The 15,890-nt window shown below is 40.9% G+C and overlaps 3 protein-coding genes across 4 annotated transcripts; 2 read left to right on the top strand and 1 right to left on the bottom strand.

The window, feature by feature from the left end:
* Positions 1–722: 722 nt before the first annotated feature.
* Positions 723–1,793, top strand: cxcr2 (chemokine (C-X-C motif) receptor 2). Its single transcript, XM_069154794.1, has one exon. The coding sequence runs from the start codon at positions 723–725 to the stop codon at positions 1,791–1,793; it is 1,071 nt and encodes a 356-aa protein (XP_069010895.1).
* A 3,300-nt stretch (positions 1,794–5,093) lies between these two features.
* Positions 5,094–9,392, top strand: faima (Fas apoptotic inhibitory molecule a). Of its 2 annotated transcripts, none has more exons than XM_069154795.1 (5): positions 5,094–5,232; positions 6,088–6,221; positions 6,291–6,519; positions 7,754–7,803; positions 8,071–9,392. In XM_069154795.1, exons 2-5 carry the CDS (start codon positions 6,108–6,110, stop codon positions 8,218–8,220), a joined length of 543 nt encoding a protein of 180 aa, XP_069010896.1. In that variant the 5' UTR covers positions 5,094–5,232; positions 6,088–6,107; the 3' UTR covers positions 8,221–9,392. The 2 variants fall into 2 exon arrangements, with proteins under 2 accessions (XP_069010896.1, XP_069010897.1); XM_069154796.1 differs by having other exon boundaries at positions 6,091–6,221.
* A 53-nt stretch (positions 9,393–9,445) lies between these two features.
* Positions 9,446–15,873, bottom strand: parp9 (poly(ADP-ribose) polymerase family member 9). Its single transcript, XM_069154793.1, has 8 exons — positions 15,779–15,873; positions 13,894–14,793; positions 13,438–13,653; positions 12,896–13,111; positions 12,614–12,665; positions 11,459–11,937; positions 11,063–11,222; positions 9,446–10,925 (listed from the first exon to the last, which is right to left on the bottom strand). Exons 2-8 carry the CDS (start codon positions 14,776–14,778, stop codon positions 10,654–10,656), a joined length of 2,280 nt encoding a protein of 759 aa, XP_069010894.1. The 5' UTR covers positions 14,779–14,793; positions 15,779–15,873; the 3' UTR covers positions 9,446–10,653.
* Positions 15,874–15,890: the final 17 nt, after the last annotated feature.

Raw genomic sequence — 15,890 nt, forward strand, 5'->3', positions numbered from 1 at the left:
GAGTCTGAGTCAGTATCAGGTGTACTTTATGCTCAGCTGAACAAACTGCCTGCTGGCTATAGGCTTATATATAATGAACATAAATGAGAGTGGTATTGATTTTTTCATCTACCTCTCTAAAGCAAACAAGTATTGACTACTTTTCAAGGAGCTGGTGGATTTGAGTCCACTTTATTTCTATTCATTTATAATGCTGCACTTTATGTGTTTTATTCTTATCTTCTTTTGACAAGACACCCAACAGGTGACCTTAAATAAAATAAAGCAAAAGTGCACCATCTCTATTTAGTCAGATAGCGCGTAACATTCTGCGATTCAGGCCAATAACTCTTACAGAAAAAATACACTACTTTCCAATGTTTTCCCCGTGGGACATGTGGATCACATGTACGACACATCTCGCAACATATGATAACATGGGGAAAATATATGGAAAGGTTTGAGAATCTAAATGGGCTTCACACATGTTAAATGTTACAAAACCACATATTTCCCATCAGCAAAATACGTGCACAACATGTGCTCATGTGGTCTCATGTGAAATTCCTACGTTTTTATGTTTTTCTTGTAAGGGAAGATCGAACCTTGTAATGCAGATTTAACTATTTTTATGATTTCTTTGAAAGCTATTCTCTTCGTTACTTCGCTGCCTTGGCAGCATTGAATTATGTGTATTAGTACTCGCAAACTTGAATACATTTGTTTTTATTCAGCTGCTGGCCATGCAGGACGGCCAGGATTTTTTCGACGAGGCTTACTTCAATTCAATTTACAACTCGACACTTCCTTTGTATGACGGCGAACAATCGGATTCCTGCGACGTAATTGTCCCTGGATTTAACACCGCGGCCCTGATGGTCATCTACATGATCGTGTTTGTTTTCAGCCTCGTGGGCAACATGGTAGTTGTCTACGTGGTTTGCTTTATGAAGAAAGGTAGAGCCAGCACGGACATCTATTTGATGAACCTGGCGATGGCAGACCTCCTCTTCTGTCTTACCCTCCCGTTCTGGGCGGTTGACGCTCATTTCGGTTGGATCTTCGGCAACTTCCCGTGCAAAGTCCTTTCCGGCTTCCAGGAGGCCTCGGTGTACAGCGGTGTCTTCCTGCTGGCGTGCATCAGCGTGGACCGATACGTCGCCATTGTGAGAGCGACGCGTGTCCTGCCCTCCCATCACCTGCTGGTGAAAGTGGTCTGCAGTGTTGTGTGGGTGGTGGCCGGATTGCTCGCCTTGCCCGTGGCCATTAAGAGGGAGAGCATGTATGCTGAAGACGTGAAGCTGTTCATTTGCTATGAAAACCTCATGAGCGAAAGCAGCGACCAGTGGCGCGTCAACATGCGTGTCCTGCGGCACACGATGGGCTTTTTCCTGCCTCTGGTGGTGATGACTATCTGCTATTGCTGGACTATCGTGACACTGATTCCCACACGCAATCAACACAAGCATAAAGCCATGCGCGTCATCCTGGCAGTGGTGTTTGCGTTTATTCTGTGCTGGCTGCCTTATAACGTGAGCGTGCTGTTTGACACGCTCAAACGAGGAGGAGCATTCAAAGTGAAGACGTGTGAAACTACTTACATATTGAATGTGGTGCTCCACGTGACCCAGGTGTTGGCCTACATGCACTGTGCAGTGAATCCAGTGCTGTACGCCTTCATCGGGGAGAAGTTCCGCAACGAGCTGCTCTCAGCTCTTTACAAACATGGCGTCATCAGCAAGAGGCTTCTGGTGGCTCACAAGAGGGGCTCCGTCAACAGCAACAGATCAAGAAACACCTCTGTTACAATGTAAATAAGTCCCGATAGATCAATATCTGATGGTCATTTTTATTTGCCCGTTTAACCGGTCAAACGTTAAAGACCTCACAACTTTTTGAAACTAGAGGACATTTACAACATCCCTCTTTGTAGGTGATGTTGTAAATGTCCTCTGGTATCGGCAAGGCGCGAAGTGAATTTTCGCCCCGCTTTACTCCCATGAGCACAGCTGCTCAAGTGCAATATTTTCGACTCACGCGGACATGAATTTCGCTCCTTTCCACGTCGCTTGGCAAATTCGCGCCAAGCGACGTGGTCTGAAAACACCATAAGAAAATCTGACTAACCTACCATTTAAAGGGATTCATTTGATCGTTCAAAATCTGGATCAAGTTTTACATTTATTACTCCGTTACGGCTTTTGTACATTGTCTGATTTTCCTATTTTATTTCAGATTGAGACAAAGATTATCGTCTTTCTTGGAAAGATAAAAACAAAAGAAAACAAGTATGGTAAATGAATATCTGGAGCCAGCAGTTAGCTCATCTTAATGTGAAGACAAAAAATGACTTGATTCAAAGGTAACAAAATTCACCTAACATCTCCTCGAAAGGTCACTTATTAAGGTGTTATATCACTTTTGTTTAATCGGTACAACTTTTGTGTAAAAATAACAATTTATGTTCCAAGATATTTCATGGCTGAGGGCAATAGCTTCCTTTAAGTACTTTAGGAGGATACTACCTCGCAAATTTTCTAGCTGTCTCGCTTTCCCCTTATTTACAGCTGAGCTAACAAGCATTCTAGCCTTTCTTTATGAGTCAAATTATGTCCACATTTCATGCCAATTTTTATATACGTTGTAGACAGAGACCTCTTTACTGAACAGAAGCATGTACGTGTTATAAATTTTCTCATCCATATCTTAAAAAGAAAGCGAATTTCCTCAAGCTGAAGTTGGCTATTCTGTAAAAGTATGTTACTGGATAATGTTTCTGAGTAATTAGTGTCATCCTTATTTTGAACTGCCATAAGAAAGAATACCAAGAACGTACGTGGTTCACATGGAAAATGCTAATTTTTTAACAGATTCGTCACTTCACAGCTTCAGATAGATGTTTTCTGTCAGAACAAGATATAACCTGTAACAAGATTTTATTAGAGTGCATTTTACAAAGCCTGTGTGTTTTTTCATTGTGAAGAAAGTGTTTTTGTTAGTTTTTTCTCGCAATCAGTTCTTTTCATCTTTTAAAGAGGAAGAGGTGGTGAAATCACCTTTCTGTTTTCAAAAAAGGACCTTTACTGTCTCTGACAAATGACTATCATTTGGGTAACTTCTGGGAAACTGCTGGTGCAGGAAACATTACACTGTACTTCATAATTAATGCTGTAATCTTGAATTGCTACATGTTTTTCATTGGCCAGCAACTTTTGTCTTGCATGATTAATAAAATATATTCTTCCGTTTATCTAAATGTGTACATTGTGTTCATTGATCACGAGTGCTTCTGCATGTGCAGGTGAATGAAATGTGTATGCATCTGATGTCATACCTACTGTATGTGGGTGGCTAAGATTTACTGGTGTAAAGCAGAAGAAGGGAGAATTCTTCACAACGTAACAAGAAATTGTGCAGCAGCCACAATTGCAAAACGAAAAATTAAAGATAAAGGATGTGCATACTGAACGCGTGAAGCACATGTATTGCCTATTGTACTTCCTTCTAAGCAGGAAAAAAAAAACCTGAGGGTGAATTTCTGACGCAAACTGAAACATGATAAAACGTTATTTCATGCTTAGTGTTCTGGTCATCTTCCTGCTAGTGTTTGCGGTTTGGTGATCTGCTAATTTTCTTAGCGACTACGAACCACTATTCACCATGTGCTCCATTGAACATGGCTCACAAGAGCTGACAAATATGCTACAAAGGGGACGGTTATTAAAAGAATCAAATAATCAAAATTCAAAAAGACCAAAACAGAAACAGATTTTTGCGTTTTGTCATTCATATCTTGTAGTAGATGTGAGAGACAATCCCAAGTGCATTCTGGGAAACTGTCCAGGTCCATGCAGGTAGTGAAGCTTTCATGTTGTGCTAAACCACAATACTTACTCTTTGCAAAAAAGAAGCGAGAGATGACTACATAAAAATGTGTAGCGGTCTGCTTTTTTCTCTATAAAAATTAGGAAATAAAAAGGGGAAATACTGTGTTTTTGTAAACATGTCTTACCACATGTTCTCCTATTTGGTAATTCACTTTCCTCTTACCCATTTAACAGGTTCATTTTCAGGGGGAAAAAGAAAGTGTTTGATGCCAGAGTCAACTCTGTGAAACAGTGTGACAGCTTTAAATCACTCAACTCCCCCTTCAAGTACAATACTGTGTGTCTCTTTTAAAATAGGCTGCTGTATGGTCTTAGATTACATGGCGCAGTCCCGCTTCCTTTTCAGCTATGAGGCCCTCTGCCAGATGGTGGAGCCAGATCATTTCCTTCATACGATGGCGTTATCAGAAACACTTGGGATTTTATTTAGTAGTTTACAAGAATTAAAGGAAGAAATTACGAATGAAATCCTGGATTTTATATTAAATAAAATGTACTGAAGAACTTAAAGGACCAGCGTGTAGGATTTAGAGGGATCTGACAAAAGAAGAATCTAATATTGATAAATATCCTGTTTTCATTTGTGTACAATGGAACTAAAAATCTTTCTGTTTTCCTCATCATGGAACAAGCCTTTTTTTTTTTTATGTTGGGTCTTCTTCCACAGAGCGCACCATGTTGCACCTCCATGTTTCTATTTCAGCCTAGAACTGACCAACCTAACGCTGACTCTACTGGGCCAAATGTGTTTTTTTGGTGAGTTATCCTACCCGTTTAAAAGGGAGGAGTGAAAGCAGAGGTCTTCATTTGGTTGCAATCTGCAACCTCACCACTAGACGGTGCTAAATCCCACACACAATCTTTTGAAGTAACCTACATTTTTATATGGAAATTGACCTAAACGTTGTACATGTTTTAAGATGTTTGTAAGCTCTACTTTGCATACTAATTTGTATCTGATATGTTTTTTTTTCCACAACGGGGAACATTTAATTAGCTTGTAGAAATCCTTAAAATGACTTCTGACCTTTCTCACCCATTAAGAAATTGAGAATCTGTTAATGTGCAACAACAACAACAAACAAAAAAAAGTTTACCCCGATGGAAGTGATATGTCTGATTAGCCTACCTTTCAAGCTCCCACGTGTAAACTGAACTGGACCTTAGATTTCCATCCTCCCACCAGGGTGGGCGGGGACAAGCCTGCGCGTAGGGCGACGTCACGTTACCGTGGTAACAGCATAGTCACCACTCGTCCGTCGGCTCTTTCTCTCTTGCAAACCAGCTGTGAGTAAACTGCGTTAAAGTGGCCCGCTGATCATTTGTTAACCACGGAGGCTCGACGGATTGCTTCAGGGCCATTCAGGTAATCCCGCTGTATAATGGATGGATGATAATCCTGAGCTGTTTGAGGTTATCCTCTTAGAGCAGAGAAGGTAACGTTAGCGGTAGGAGCTACCGAGAGTTACCATCAGGCATATGGCGGATCTCTGCTTCCGCTTTCTCTTCAAAATAAAACACCGGGTTAGCGAACAAATCAATACCTGTCTACGGAAACAACTATTTTAATGCCTTTGAACGACTGTTACAGTAAAAGGAGTGATACCGAAGACAGAAATATCTTAAAACACTGTAAAAAATAATAAATCTTTGAAGTCTATAAATTGTATATATGGAAGAAAGTAACATAAATATACTGTTATGAAAAATAAAAATCCATAACTTTCTTATATAAATATGTTTCCTACCATAGTAGATGAATAATAATAATAATAATAAAAACAACGTAAAGGTTCAATAATCGGTACATACTGTTTTGGTTAATGTGGTTAACCAGTGTTTGCTTGAGTAGTTTATTAGAAACCATTAATTAGAAGAAGTTCAAACATCGCTGGCTTTTAAGTTTGAAAGAGATCCACCGCCACCGGAAGTCAAAATACGAGAAACAGCGACAACTTACTATGTCCTCTTTACCCATGTTTCATCACGATTTGACGGGTTGTTCGTGCTTTAACATGAAACTCTTGAATCACAGCACTTAAACCCACGCAGGGAAAAATATAAACACGTCGTCCCCCCTCTCCCCCCCACTCCTCTTTATCCCGAGCTCATTGTCAGCCCGGTTTGCAAGCTGACGTGAGGAAAAACAAGCGTCCCGCCATGCGGTAGTTTTAGTTTCCTCACATTTTAAAGCTCGGGTCGGTTTGTTGTTCGTCTCCAGCAGGTTCTGAAGAAGTCGCGATGTCCAACGATCTCGCCGGTGTGTGGGAGGTGGCCCTGAGCGACGGAGTCCACAGGATAGAGTTTGAACACGGCACGACCACCGGGAAGAGGGTGATCTACGTAGATGGAAAGGTATGTGTGAGGGGGGGAGGAAGGGGGAGAGAGGAGACGGTTTTCTGATGTTTAAACTGCGCTTTACAGGAGGTACTGAGACGGGACTGGATGTTCAAACTGGTGGGGAAGGAGACGTTCAATGTGGGCAGCTCAGACACCAAAGCAACCATCAACATCGACGCGATCAGTGGCTTCGCCTACGAGTACACCTTGGAGATCAACGGGAAGAGCTTGAAGAAGTACATGGAAAACAGGTCAAAGGTCACCAGCACCTGGGTGCTCAACTTGGATGGCACCGACTGCAGAGTTGTTCTCGGTAAGCTCATCTGCGGGGTTTTTGTTGTTGTTGTTTGTTTCCAGTCTTTTCGATTAGTTGTTCGGTCATTAAAATGTCAGACAATGTTAAAAAGAAAGAAAGAAAGAAAAAAAAAAAAAGTCAACCGGTGTTCCCCGAAGCTTAAAGTGAAGTCTTGTTTTGTTTCCGATCAATGGTCCACAACCAAAAGATATTACATTTATCGTGGAAATTGAATATATATATATATATACATGTAACAAGGTGGAATTAAGAGAATTTAAAAAAGTTTTTCATTGAAATAAATGACTCGAATTAATCAATTGTCACAATAATACATTTAACTGTTAATCAGGTGCATTCAGTCACTCGTCAATATAAATAACAAAGCTGTATTCTGAGTTGATTTACATAAGAGCGTGTGCCGGTTACTTTAAATATTAATATACATTAATATTTCATCTCTGGGTTTATGTGTTCATTCATTTAATCAATTTCCATGGATATTGCATTGACGTAGAGCGTGTGATTTACGCCCCTCAAGCCTCCTGCACATATAATGCTGGAGCGGAGGCTAAGCTCTTTACCTGCTTAACCCCCCCCCCCCCCCCCCCCATGCCATCTTCAGCCACCTTTGTCATCTGGACAAGCTAATCCTCCTTGAAATTGCACAGCTTACTGTTGATCAGGTGGCATACTCCCCACAGCATGCAAAGCACATCCGAAATACTGGACATCGTTTGCAGTTAAAATTTATATAAGTCAGCAGTAAAAAAAGAACAGGATATGTAATGGGAAATTCAGTTTAAGATGTCCAGAGCGTTTCAATTTAACTGGTGGGAATAGTGTGTTTATTATTTCTTATAAACACAACATTTTCTATTTAAAGACTTGGTTTTTCTAAGAACTTATTCTTAAGATATTGTTGTTGTTGTTTTAACTTTCAACTTTGCATTACATGCCATATTATTATTTGTGCACTGTATTTAAAATTTTTTTTTTTTATAGTGTATATCGAAAGAGGGTGGATATTCCTTATAGAGTTTCTGTTTTTAGGAGCTCTAGTCAAACAGGAAGGATGCCAGGTTAATGGGACAATGGACCAGATATCTGTCTGGGCGTTGTTGCCTTGCTTTGTCCCACTTTAGGATCAAACGGCAACTGTTAGCTGGCAGTCGTAGCGCATACGTTTTATTGGCTAACGGTTTTAAAATATGTTGATTAATTGATTCCGTGTCTGTTTACTTTATTTCAGAGAAAGACACTATGGACGTGTGGTGTAACGGGCAAAAGATTGACACTGCGGTGAGAATAATACCAGTAACTGATTTGTTAGGCGATAAAGGATGCGTCGCTGAATTTAAGAATGTACTGCGTGCCACATGTGGTAAGTCCATGAAAAAAAAAACACAGCTGCAGCAGTTTTGAATAACTCCTAAAGTCATAAACCAAAGCATCATATACGCTCAAATTAAAAGAAAAGATCCCGTGGCGGAACATCTTCCGCAAATAGAGCTGAAAATATGAAACGGGAGAATTGTTTATTTTATTTTTTTTTATTTGTGCCTGCAGGGGGAGTTTGTGGACGACGGCACGGAGACGCATTTCTCGCTCGGAGACCACAACTGCTGCGTAAAAGCTGTGAGCAGCGGCAAGAGGCGGGACGGGATCATTCACACGCTGCTCGTCGATGGCACAGTGATCGCCGAATGCACAGAGTGAGTGCCTACGTGTGTTTGCATTTGTATGAAAGCAGAGGTTTGAGTTTTTTTTTTTTGTGACTTCGTCTCTGTAAAGCTGAGTGGAGTTAAAAAAAAAAAAAAAAAAAAAGTGTAATGAATTGTAAAGCTGTTGGGAGTCTGGGACCAACTGACAGATATATACACGTGGGCCTCGGTGTGCAGATAGCCACAATTCACAGGGTATACAAGCCATATACTGGTGAAGGTTTCCTTGTAATTAATCCAGTAACAGTCGAAGGCAGGAAACTGGTACTTTGTACTGATACAAATACCGCCAATCTCTGCTATTATCAGTACCGAAGTCCAGATGTGCCACAATTATCTCACTCAACCAGTTCACTCGGGCAGCTGCAGGTGAACACGTGCTGCCGCAGATGTCATAATGGTGCAAACCACCACCCGCTTCACAACGCAACCCTCCCCGGTAACCCGCAGACTTGTCCCCCGTGCTCTTCATGCCGGCTGTCTTGTATTTTCCAATATTGCGCAGTAGGAGGTTAAAGTACCAAAAGTACAAGATTGCTCCTCGAATGTAGCGTCGTGTTCCTCGTTTAGCCCTACGTTGACGTGTCAAGTGGTCTTTGTTTCATCGGTCAAACCAGTGTGATGTTATTAGCTTTAAGTAGACAGCTGTACAGCATTCGAGGATGAATTGTCTACAATGTAGTGCTTCGACCAGTTTCATAGACAATCATTTAGATGTGTCAATATTGCCAGCAATAAATAATGTACGCATCACTTTCTGACAGCCAGACGTACCTTTGGAGACTTCCTGTTTGTCCGAAGAGATGTGCTGTCGATTCATTGGTCGTTCGTGTTTATGAAATGGCCAGATATTGTGCTCATAAGCTAAACACTTTTTTGTGAAGTCATAGTTACAAATTAAACATTTAATGTGCCTGAAATATTTGTATAGAGAGAGGCATTAACTATTTATTGGGCACTGGCAAAATGCAGTGAAAACTTACTTTCCCCACAGACACGAGTTTGAACCCTTGAAGTCCAAACTGGTGTTATTATATTACTTAAAATATGAGGGACTTCCTTTTATGTCTTTCATGTCCTGTATAAAAGCTATACGTTTATACATGTATTTTATTTTGTAAATGGAAAATTGTATTTAACTTGATTAAATCCATGTAGATGATCATGTTTCGTGGTTGAGCTTCAAATATATCTTACTTGTAGACAACACTGGACAGATATTAAGAGCTGTGATCTTTATTTGAACAACACGTTTCCATACTCTTGTTTGGTGATTTACAATCGGCTACAAAATCATTCTTTATACTTCAAACAAACAAAGAACACAATGATTATTTTTTTGTTAAAGTTTAGAAATCAACATCAAGCACACAAATGCTGCAGGCTACACTCATTTACTTGTAATTCTGCTTCTATGTCCCTCCTTGTCCACGAAAGATTTTAGTCTGTTATGTAAAGAGTTAGATTATTGATATAGATTATGATATTCCTCAAAACAAAATGAATATATGATATTGCGTGGTACAACTAAACAAACTACAATGTAAAAGAAAGAAGCATATTTTTAAGCGATTTTTAAAGTTGAGTCTTTGACTGATGTACTAATGATTATTTGCAGTATTAGGCTATTTAATACATGTTAATAATCCAAAAAGAAAAACATTATAATGAAATAATCAAAATGGAAAAAAACTCAAAACAAAGAACTCGATCACTGCAGTTATGTAATGTTCAGCTCTAAAAAAAAAAAATAAAAAAAAAACTGACGTCAGCGATTACTCTGTTATACTGTGTCACTTATCTCTATATTATGGTTTTAAAGAATAATGCAGGCATTTTTTTTCTAATTGTAAATACATTCATTAAAATACAACTGAAGTTCCCCATTCAAAAGTCTGTTCTGGTCAATTTTACTTGACCTTCACTGAACAGAACGACGTGTTCAGATTTGAATACTAAAATGTTTTTTTTTTCCCAATTCTCCAATACTCTGAATTGACCTTAAGTCTGAGTTTAAGTTGTTCCTGCGAGGGGGATTCGTAACATCACGATTAGTTCGTAAGCCGATCCCAAATTTACACAATTTTGATGAAGAATCTTAAAGCCTGCATTGTGCATATGTTAAGAATAAAATGTCAGCGATTAGGATTTTTTTTTTTTTTCAACTGTTGAAAAGAAACACATTTGCACACGCATAGACTGTAATTTTTAGTGAGCGAGGAGGTGAAAATGTCAATTTAAGCGTTTTAAATCGCGTGTGTCTGGAAAATTCACGAGAAACAAATCATCTTTCAAATCTGAATCCCCTTAGATCTCTGGACATGCCCAGAGAGGGTCTGTGAGATTATTTTAGATTAATTAAACAAAGAACTTGCATCGGTGCGATTGAACACAGTACAGCCGGAGGAATCAGTGAGGAAAACCCTCTTCACTTCTGGCAGGTGATAATGTACCTGGGCAGAGCCTGATAACCACTAAATATGACGGAGATATCAGATCCTCCGCTCACACTGTCATGCACACGTAGCGGATCTGTCTCCAGAGCAGGTGGCAGAAAAAGACCTCGTCTGCCAGGGACGGAGCTTCCTGTCAGCACCTCGGCCTCCACGAAGTACAGATACTCTTCCTGTTTCCCCTTCCACACTTCCATGGCCTTCTTCGCTGTACGAGCAAAGTAGATCCCCTCTCCATATGCTGGGTCTGCATCCAGAGGTAGATCAATAAGTATTGTTCTCTTACGTCTTTTGTTATCGTATTGGTTATCTGTTATTAACAGTAACAATTCTGTATTTCAAGAACGTTATCATTAATGCTTTTTCGTGGAATCACTATCGTACCTTCAGGTGGTGCGAACTCGGCGTGGAATCCAACATGGCTGACCATCTCACAGAACTGAGCAGGTACGCGTTGAAACATTTCTTCAGGTGCGTGGCACTGCAGCTGGTTTTTCTTGAGGTTAAACAGCAGCTGCAGTGTAGAGTTCTCCACTTTGTCCAACTAAAAAAAAAAAAAAATGAAATAACTCGCTGGTCAACATCACACGGTTGCAGCTACTTGAAACAGAATCTGAAACAAATTAGTTTGAACCATTTAGAAAGCGCTTATCTATGAGGCAGAACAAAACTAACAGGTTAAAATAAAAATAAAAAAAAAATAAAAAATCCAACTGTGACATCAAACCAAATGACTTTATAGTCATAACCTCAAACATGCTGTGATGAAACATACTGTACCTTTGATATCCTCAGCCCCTGTTTTTGGAAGGCAGCGGCTCTGTCTTTGAACTCTTGGGTCGAGCGATCAACTCGCTTTCTTTCAAAGGGCATGTTGTTACCAGCAGAAGACAGTAGCAGCATTTCACCCTCTTCCTCGGCGACAAAATCCTTCTGGACGCTGCAGAGCATGGCCTCCACCTGCAACGCAGCAACTGCAACCTCATCCGAAGGCCCGTTCAGGGTGATGCATGCGTGACCGGCTGTAAAGAACTCCTCGACGGAAACGCCGTTCTGCTGCAGACGAGACAGCTGGACGTAGTCGTTGTGACTGAAGTGCTGGATGAAGTTGTTGTAGATCTCAATAGTGCCAGAGGACTTAAAGAGGTGACGGAGCCATTTATCAGCCTCGAATAGTGATTCGACAGAGGGTCCAGTCAGGCTGATCTGGGGAGTTGGAGTTCTGGTGTTGGGGAACGGATCTCTCTTCTCAGATGCTTCTGAAAAAGACACAAAGACAAAATGACCGTCGCAAGAGCACTATTCTTAAAGAAATAATTTATGCATTCGTTTTACAGCTTTCTAGGAAACATCCGAGGAGTAACCAGGAACGTCAGCCAAGCTTTTTCCTTTAAATTTGACTTGTGATACCTGCATGTTATTACTAAGAGAATGTCTCTTTCAGGATAAATACATCAGCCAAACTGTATGAAAGTCTTGACATATGTACAAGACTATTCTGCCGTGTTTGACAGGTGCATCTGCAATTTCTCCACGAACCAGAGCAGAAGGTGCACATCTAATTAGTGTCAAACTTGCAATGAAGTATAGCTTCCCCCTGCTACAAGCACATTACACTGCTCCACTTTGTTCGCACACAACAGGAACAGTTTTAGAAAACTCTGATTGCCCCTCATGCACTTTGAGATTAAAGCCAGCGATGAATAAATTTCGCACGAATTAATTCGCAAACTAGTGAGTTTACACTACTGCAGCGTCAAGGTAAGCAAAGACTGGAACAGAAAGCCTTGTCAGGACAGGTTCTTTTACTGTGTTTGTCGGCCCTGCAGTGCTTCACGTGGTGCGATACATCAGCCTTCAAGTCCCTCAGGTACTTCCACAGGTAACTTTGGTCTCGATTAATCGTGTAATGAACTGAAATATTGGTGTTGTTACCGGGTGTAGGGCCGCGAGGAGCCTGGAGCCATTTCATTTGTTCCTCAAAGGCCTGGAAAGAGAAGGTCATTAATATATATATATATTAGTACGAGACAATTCACAAAGCTTGCATTTTCCTAAGTTAAGGTAGCATTGGCAACTAAACTGGATAAACCCAGTAAATATTTCTCAGTTCAGGGAGTGTTTCACACCACAGTAAACACATTCCATCTTACAGATGCGTTGGTGTTAAGACATAATGGATTTGGTACGATCATGAGGAAATATTTGAAATACAACCTGAAATGTGCTATGGTCAGAAGGAAATATGACAAAGTAAACGTCCATCTTTTGGGTAGAATTTTGGGCAAATTGGTTCACAGCATCTGACAGGATCCGTGCAGATTCCTTTTTTGTGAAGTTGAGGTTTCCGGTGCCGATTGCAGGGAAGGCGATTGACTTGTAAGAACTTGCCGCTGCTAACCATAAGCATTCCGACACTGACTGCCGAAGGACCTATGATAGATGAATAAGCAAACAAGTGGAGAAATGGACAAACCTCAGAAATAATACATAGTAATAGTTACTTTCTAAATGGTGTGTGTTTATAAGCTTTCAGTTGAGCTACTTTTGATATTCATCTTGACAAGGAACTGTTAAGTCTACTGGTAAACATGCACTATTTAAGACAACACGCCATTGTGAAATGGAATTAAGCAATTAATTATTGCTATCTGTTCAACAACATTTTGTGGAGATTTGGCCTATTAAATCTTTGGATATATCCGACTAGACGAGAGATTTTCTTGAATGAATTGCCTTATAACAGACTCGTACTGTACCTTCTCCGCTCCATGTTTCCCTCTATCTGCGCAACGAGTGTGATACACCTCTTTACATGGTAGTTTGTAGGATGGTGTGGGGATGACAAAACCCTTTGGAGGAGTGTTTTTGATTGCAGTTTGAATTTCCGGCCCAGCTTTCCGCAATAAAGCTTTGGAGATTTCACCAGTGCTCAATTTCAGGTCTGGTGATGCGGTGTTTACGATGACATCTGTCTGAGATTGCAAAAAAGAAAAAGGACCATAACAATACAAGATTTCAAAAAACGAATAATAAATAATTGGCATGTATTCAAAAAGGCGCCCACAAAAATCCCGATCCTCTTTAATCCCCCCAAACAACATGTAACTTTTACGCGTACTGTTTAATCAAACAAATGTCCGTACAAACAGCCATTCATAAAACAGGGAACGAATCTTTTCACAAAGTAATGAAGAATCAGTAGTGATTCTTACCGGCTGGTCCTCGATTTTACCCTTCATCAGTGTCAGACAGACATTTGCGATCTGGACAGTGGGTGTTGAGGTTTTGGCAGCGCTCCTGGTTTTGCTTGCCGTCGTCTGGCTGTTTGGCACGGCCAGGTGTGGAGCTAGTATCTCACGGCACGCCCTCTCCATTTCCTTGACCGTGAGGTCGTCATGGTTCACAAGAAGGATCTCTTTTGGAATATGTCCAATGTTGGAAAAAAACCCTTCATAGTAGCATTTCACAGTTTTGACTATGGTGTTGGCGCATTGTGGCAGGGGGTAGTTGAACAACCCAGAGCTTATAGCAGGAATGGCAACAGTATTCAGTTTATTTTCCTTAACTCTGTCAAGAATGCTGTTAATGGCCTTCTCCAAAAATGGTTCAGCGCTGGAAACGTAAGAAGGGTCTAACAGCTGTGGACCTACAGCATGGATTATATTCTTGCACGGTAGTTTCCCGGGCGCACTGATTATTGCGTCTCCTGTAAGTAGGGGACCATTTTTTCTGATGTGATCATCGCTGTCGCGTTGGATTTGAGGACCACCCGCTTTGGACAGAGCCCAAGCGAGGCCGCCAATATGCTGAAGGTCGGTGTTCGCGGCGTTCACAACAGCATCCACACTCAAGTTGGTGAGATCAGCCTTCCACACAGACACCTCAACGCCTGAGTGCAGCGTGAAACCAAACCTCCTGTCGGGGCCAACATATGAGCTTTTCTGCGGCGCAATACTCAAATCTCTCTCAAAATCCACGCCACTGAAGGTGGCCCCACATCCAAATTTGCTCTTCAGGATATCACTCAGAGCGGGTCCACATTTTTTTACAATGTTGACTGAAGATCCAGTGAGAGGAATATCATGTTTACTGGCCATGGTTCCTGAACAGATCTGTGGAAACACCTTGCGTTAGTAAAGTTATACACTGACATCGGCATCGCATCTCAAGACAGCACGAACCCCACGGCCAACGAGTTTCACAGGGAATCAAGACAACACACGCCAGACGAGAACGAGTGATGATGCTCAGACATCCTGATAAATACTTGGAGCTCAAGATGCAAGAATTACGCACGACTGAAGGTTAAAATAATCAAACCGTAACTGCAGGATAGTCACCATTTACACGATAGGGAACATTACAGGTTTTTATCAATAAATCAAAGTAGGGCCATTAACTTGATTACACTCGGCAACAAACACTTCATGGCCAGATTCTCATGTATTGTTTCCCGCTTACTCCAAATATGTTTTCACAAATCGCACCATTTATTCCTTCTGCTTAAAATGCCACGCATCGATTGTGACCAAGAATGTCAAAGGTCAAGGTGCACTTTTATGACAAATGTCCCAATTGTATGCACACTGAATGCAACAGTACATACCATATAAGGGTGGCTGCAGTACATGCTGAAAGTAAAAATAAAAAGTATGCGACACACACACACACACACACACACACACCACCACCTCAACTCACCTAAACTCTAAAAAAAAAAAAATCCTTGAACCACCTCTGGACTGCACTGCATCGATACCGACGCTTTCTGTCCCCCCCCCCCCCCAAAAAAAAAAAAACTAATTTATATACTTCTATAAACTACAAGTCAAACGCGAGAGATGTGAAGTAAACCCATGTTTTCTGTCTGCCTCTCTGCTTCTGGTCGCCATTTTTTTTTTTTTTTTTTTCTAATTTACTGTTCTGATATTCGCACGCGCAACCTGCCACACAATGTTCACGAAACATCAAAAACAAAGTTTTCTAGTTATTGTTCATCTGAGTTGAACATTTTCGCATGAATTAAAAAAAAACAACAACCGTGCATTTCATCTGAAAGACTAAAGCTTATTGTGCGGACGCGGTTGAGGAACTCACCTACTGTCGTCTGGAAAGTACCGAAGAAAACCAGTCAGTGAACGAGCAATAAAAGGACGGACCTTTGCGCACAGTCTCTCAGGATCCCAGCCAAGTTTAAACTCGGTATTTT

This window comes from Embiotoca jacksoni, unplaced genomic scaffold (genome assembly GCF_022577435.1).
Source record: "Embiotoca jacksoni isolate LCO1_2020_lvr unplaced genomic scaffold, fEmbJac1.0.p SCAF_2, whole genome shotgun sequence".
NCBI classification, from domain to species: Eukaryota; Metazoa; Chordata; class Actinopteri; family Embiotocidae; genus Embiotoca; species Embiotoca jacksoni.

Bases quoted from the DNA above. Each gene is read 5' to 3' on its own strand.
- parp9 (XM_069154793.1), bottom strand. From the start codon at position 14,778: ATGGCCAGTAAACATGATATTCCTCTCACTGGATCTTCAGTCAACATT. The intron at 13,654-13,893 runs GTAAGAATCACT...TTGCAATCTCAG, and splicing joins GTAAAATCGAGGACCAGCCG to ACAGATGTCATCGTAAACAC. The intron at 12,666-12,895 runs GTTGTATTTCAA...TTCTCTTTCCAG, and splicing joins CTGACCATAGCACATTTCAG to GCCTTTGAGGAACAAATGAA.
- cxcr2 (XM_069154794.1), top strand. From the start codon at position 723: ATGCAGGACGGCCAGGATTTTTTCGACGAGGCTTACTTCAATTCAATT.
- faima (XM_069154795.1), top strand. From the start codon at position 6,108: ATGTCCAACGATCTCGCCGGTGTGTGGGAGGTGGCCCTGAGCGACGGA. The intron at 6,520-7,753 runs GTAAGCTCATCT...ACTTTATTTCAG, and splicing joins CGACTGCAGAGTTGTTCTCG to AGAAAGACACTATGGACGTG. The intron at 7,804-8,070 runs GTGAGAATAATA...TTGTGCCTGCAG, and splicing joins GGCAAAAGATTGACACTGCG to GGGGAGTTTGTGGACGACGG.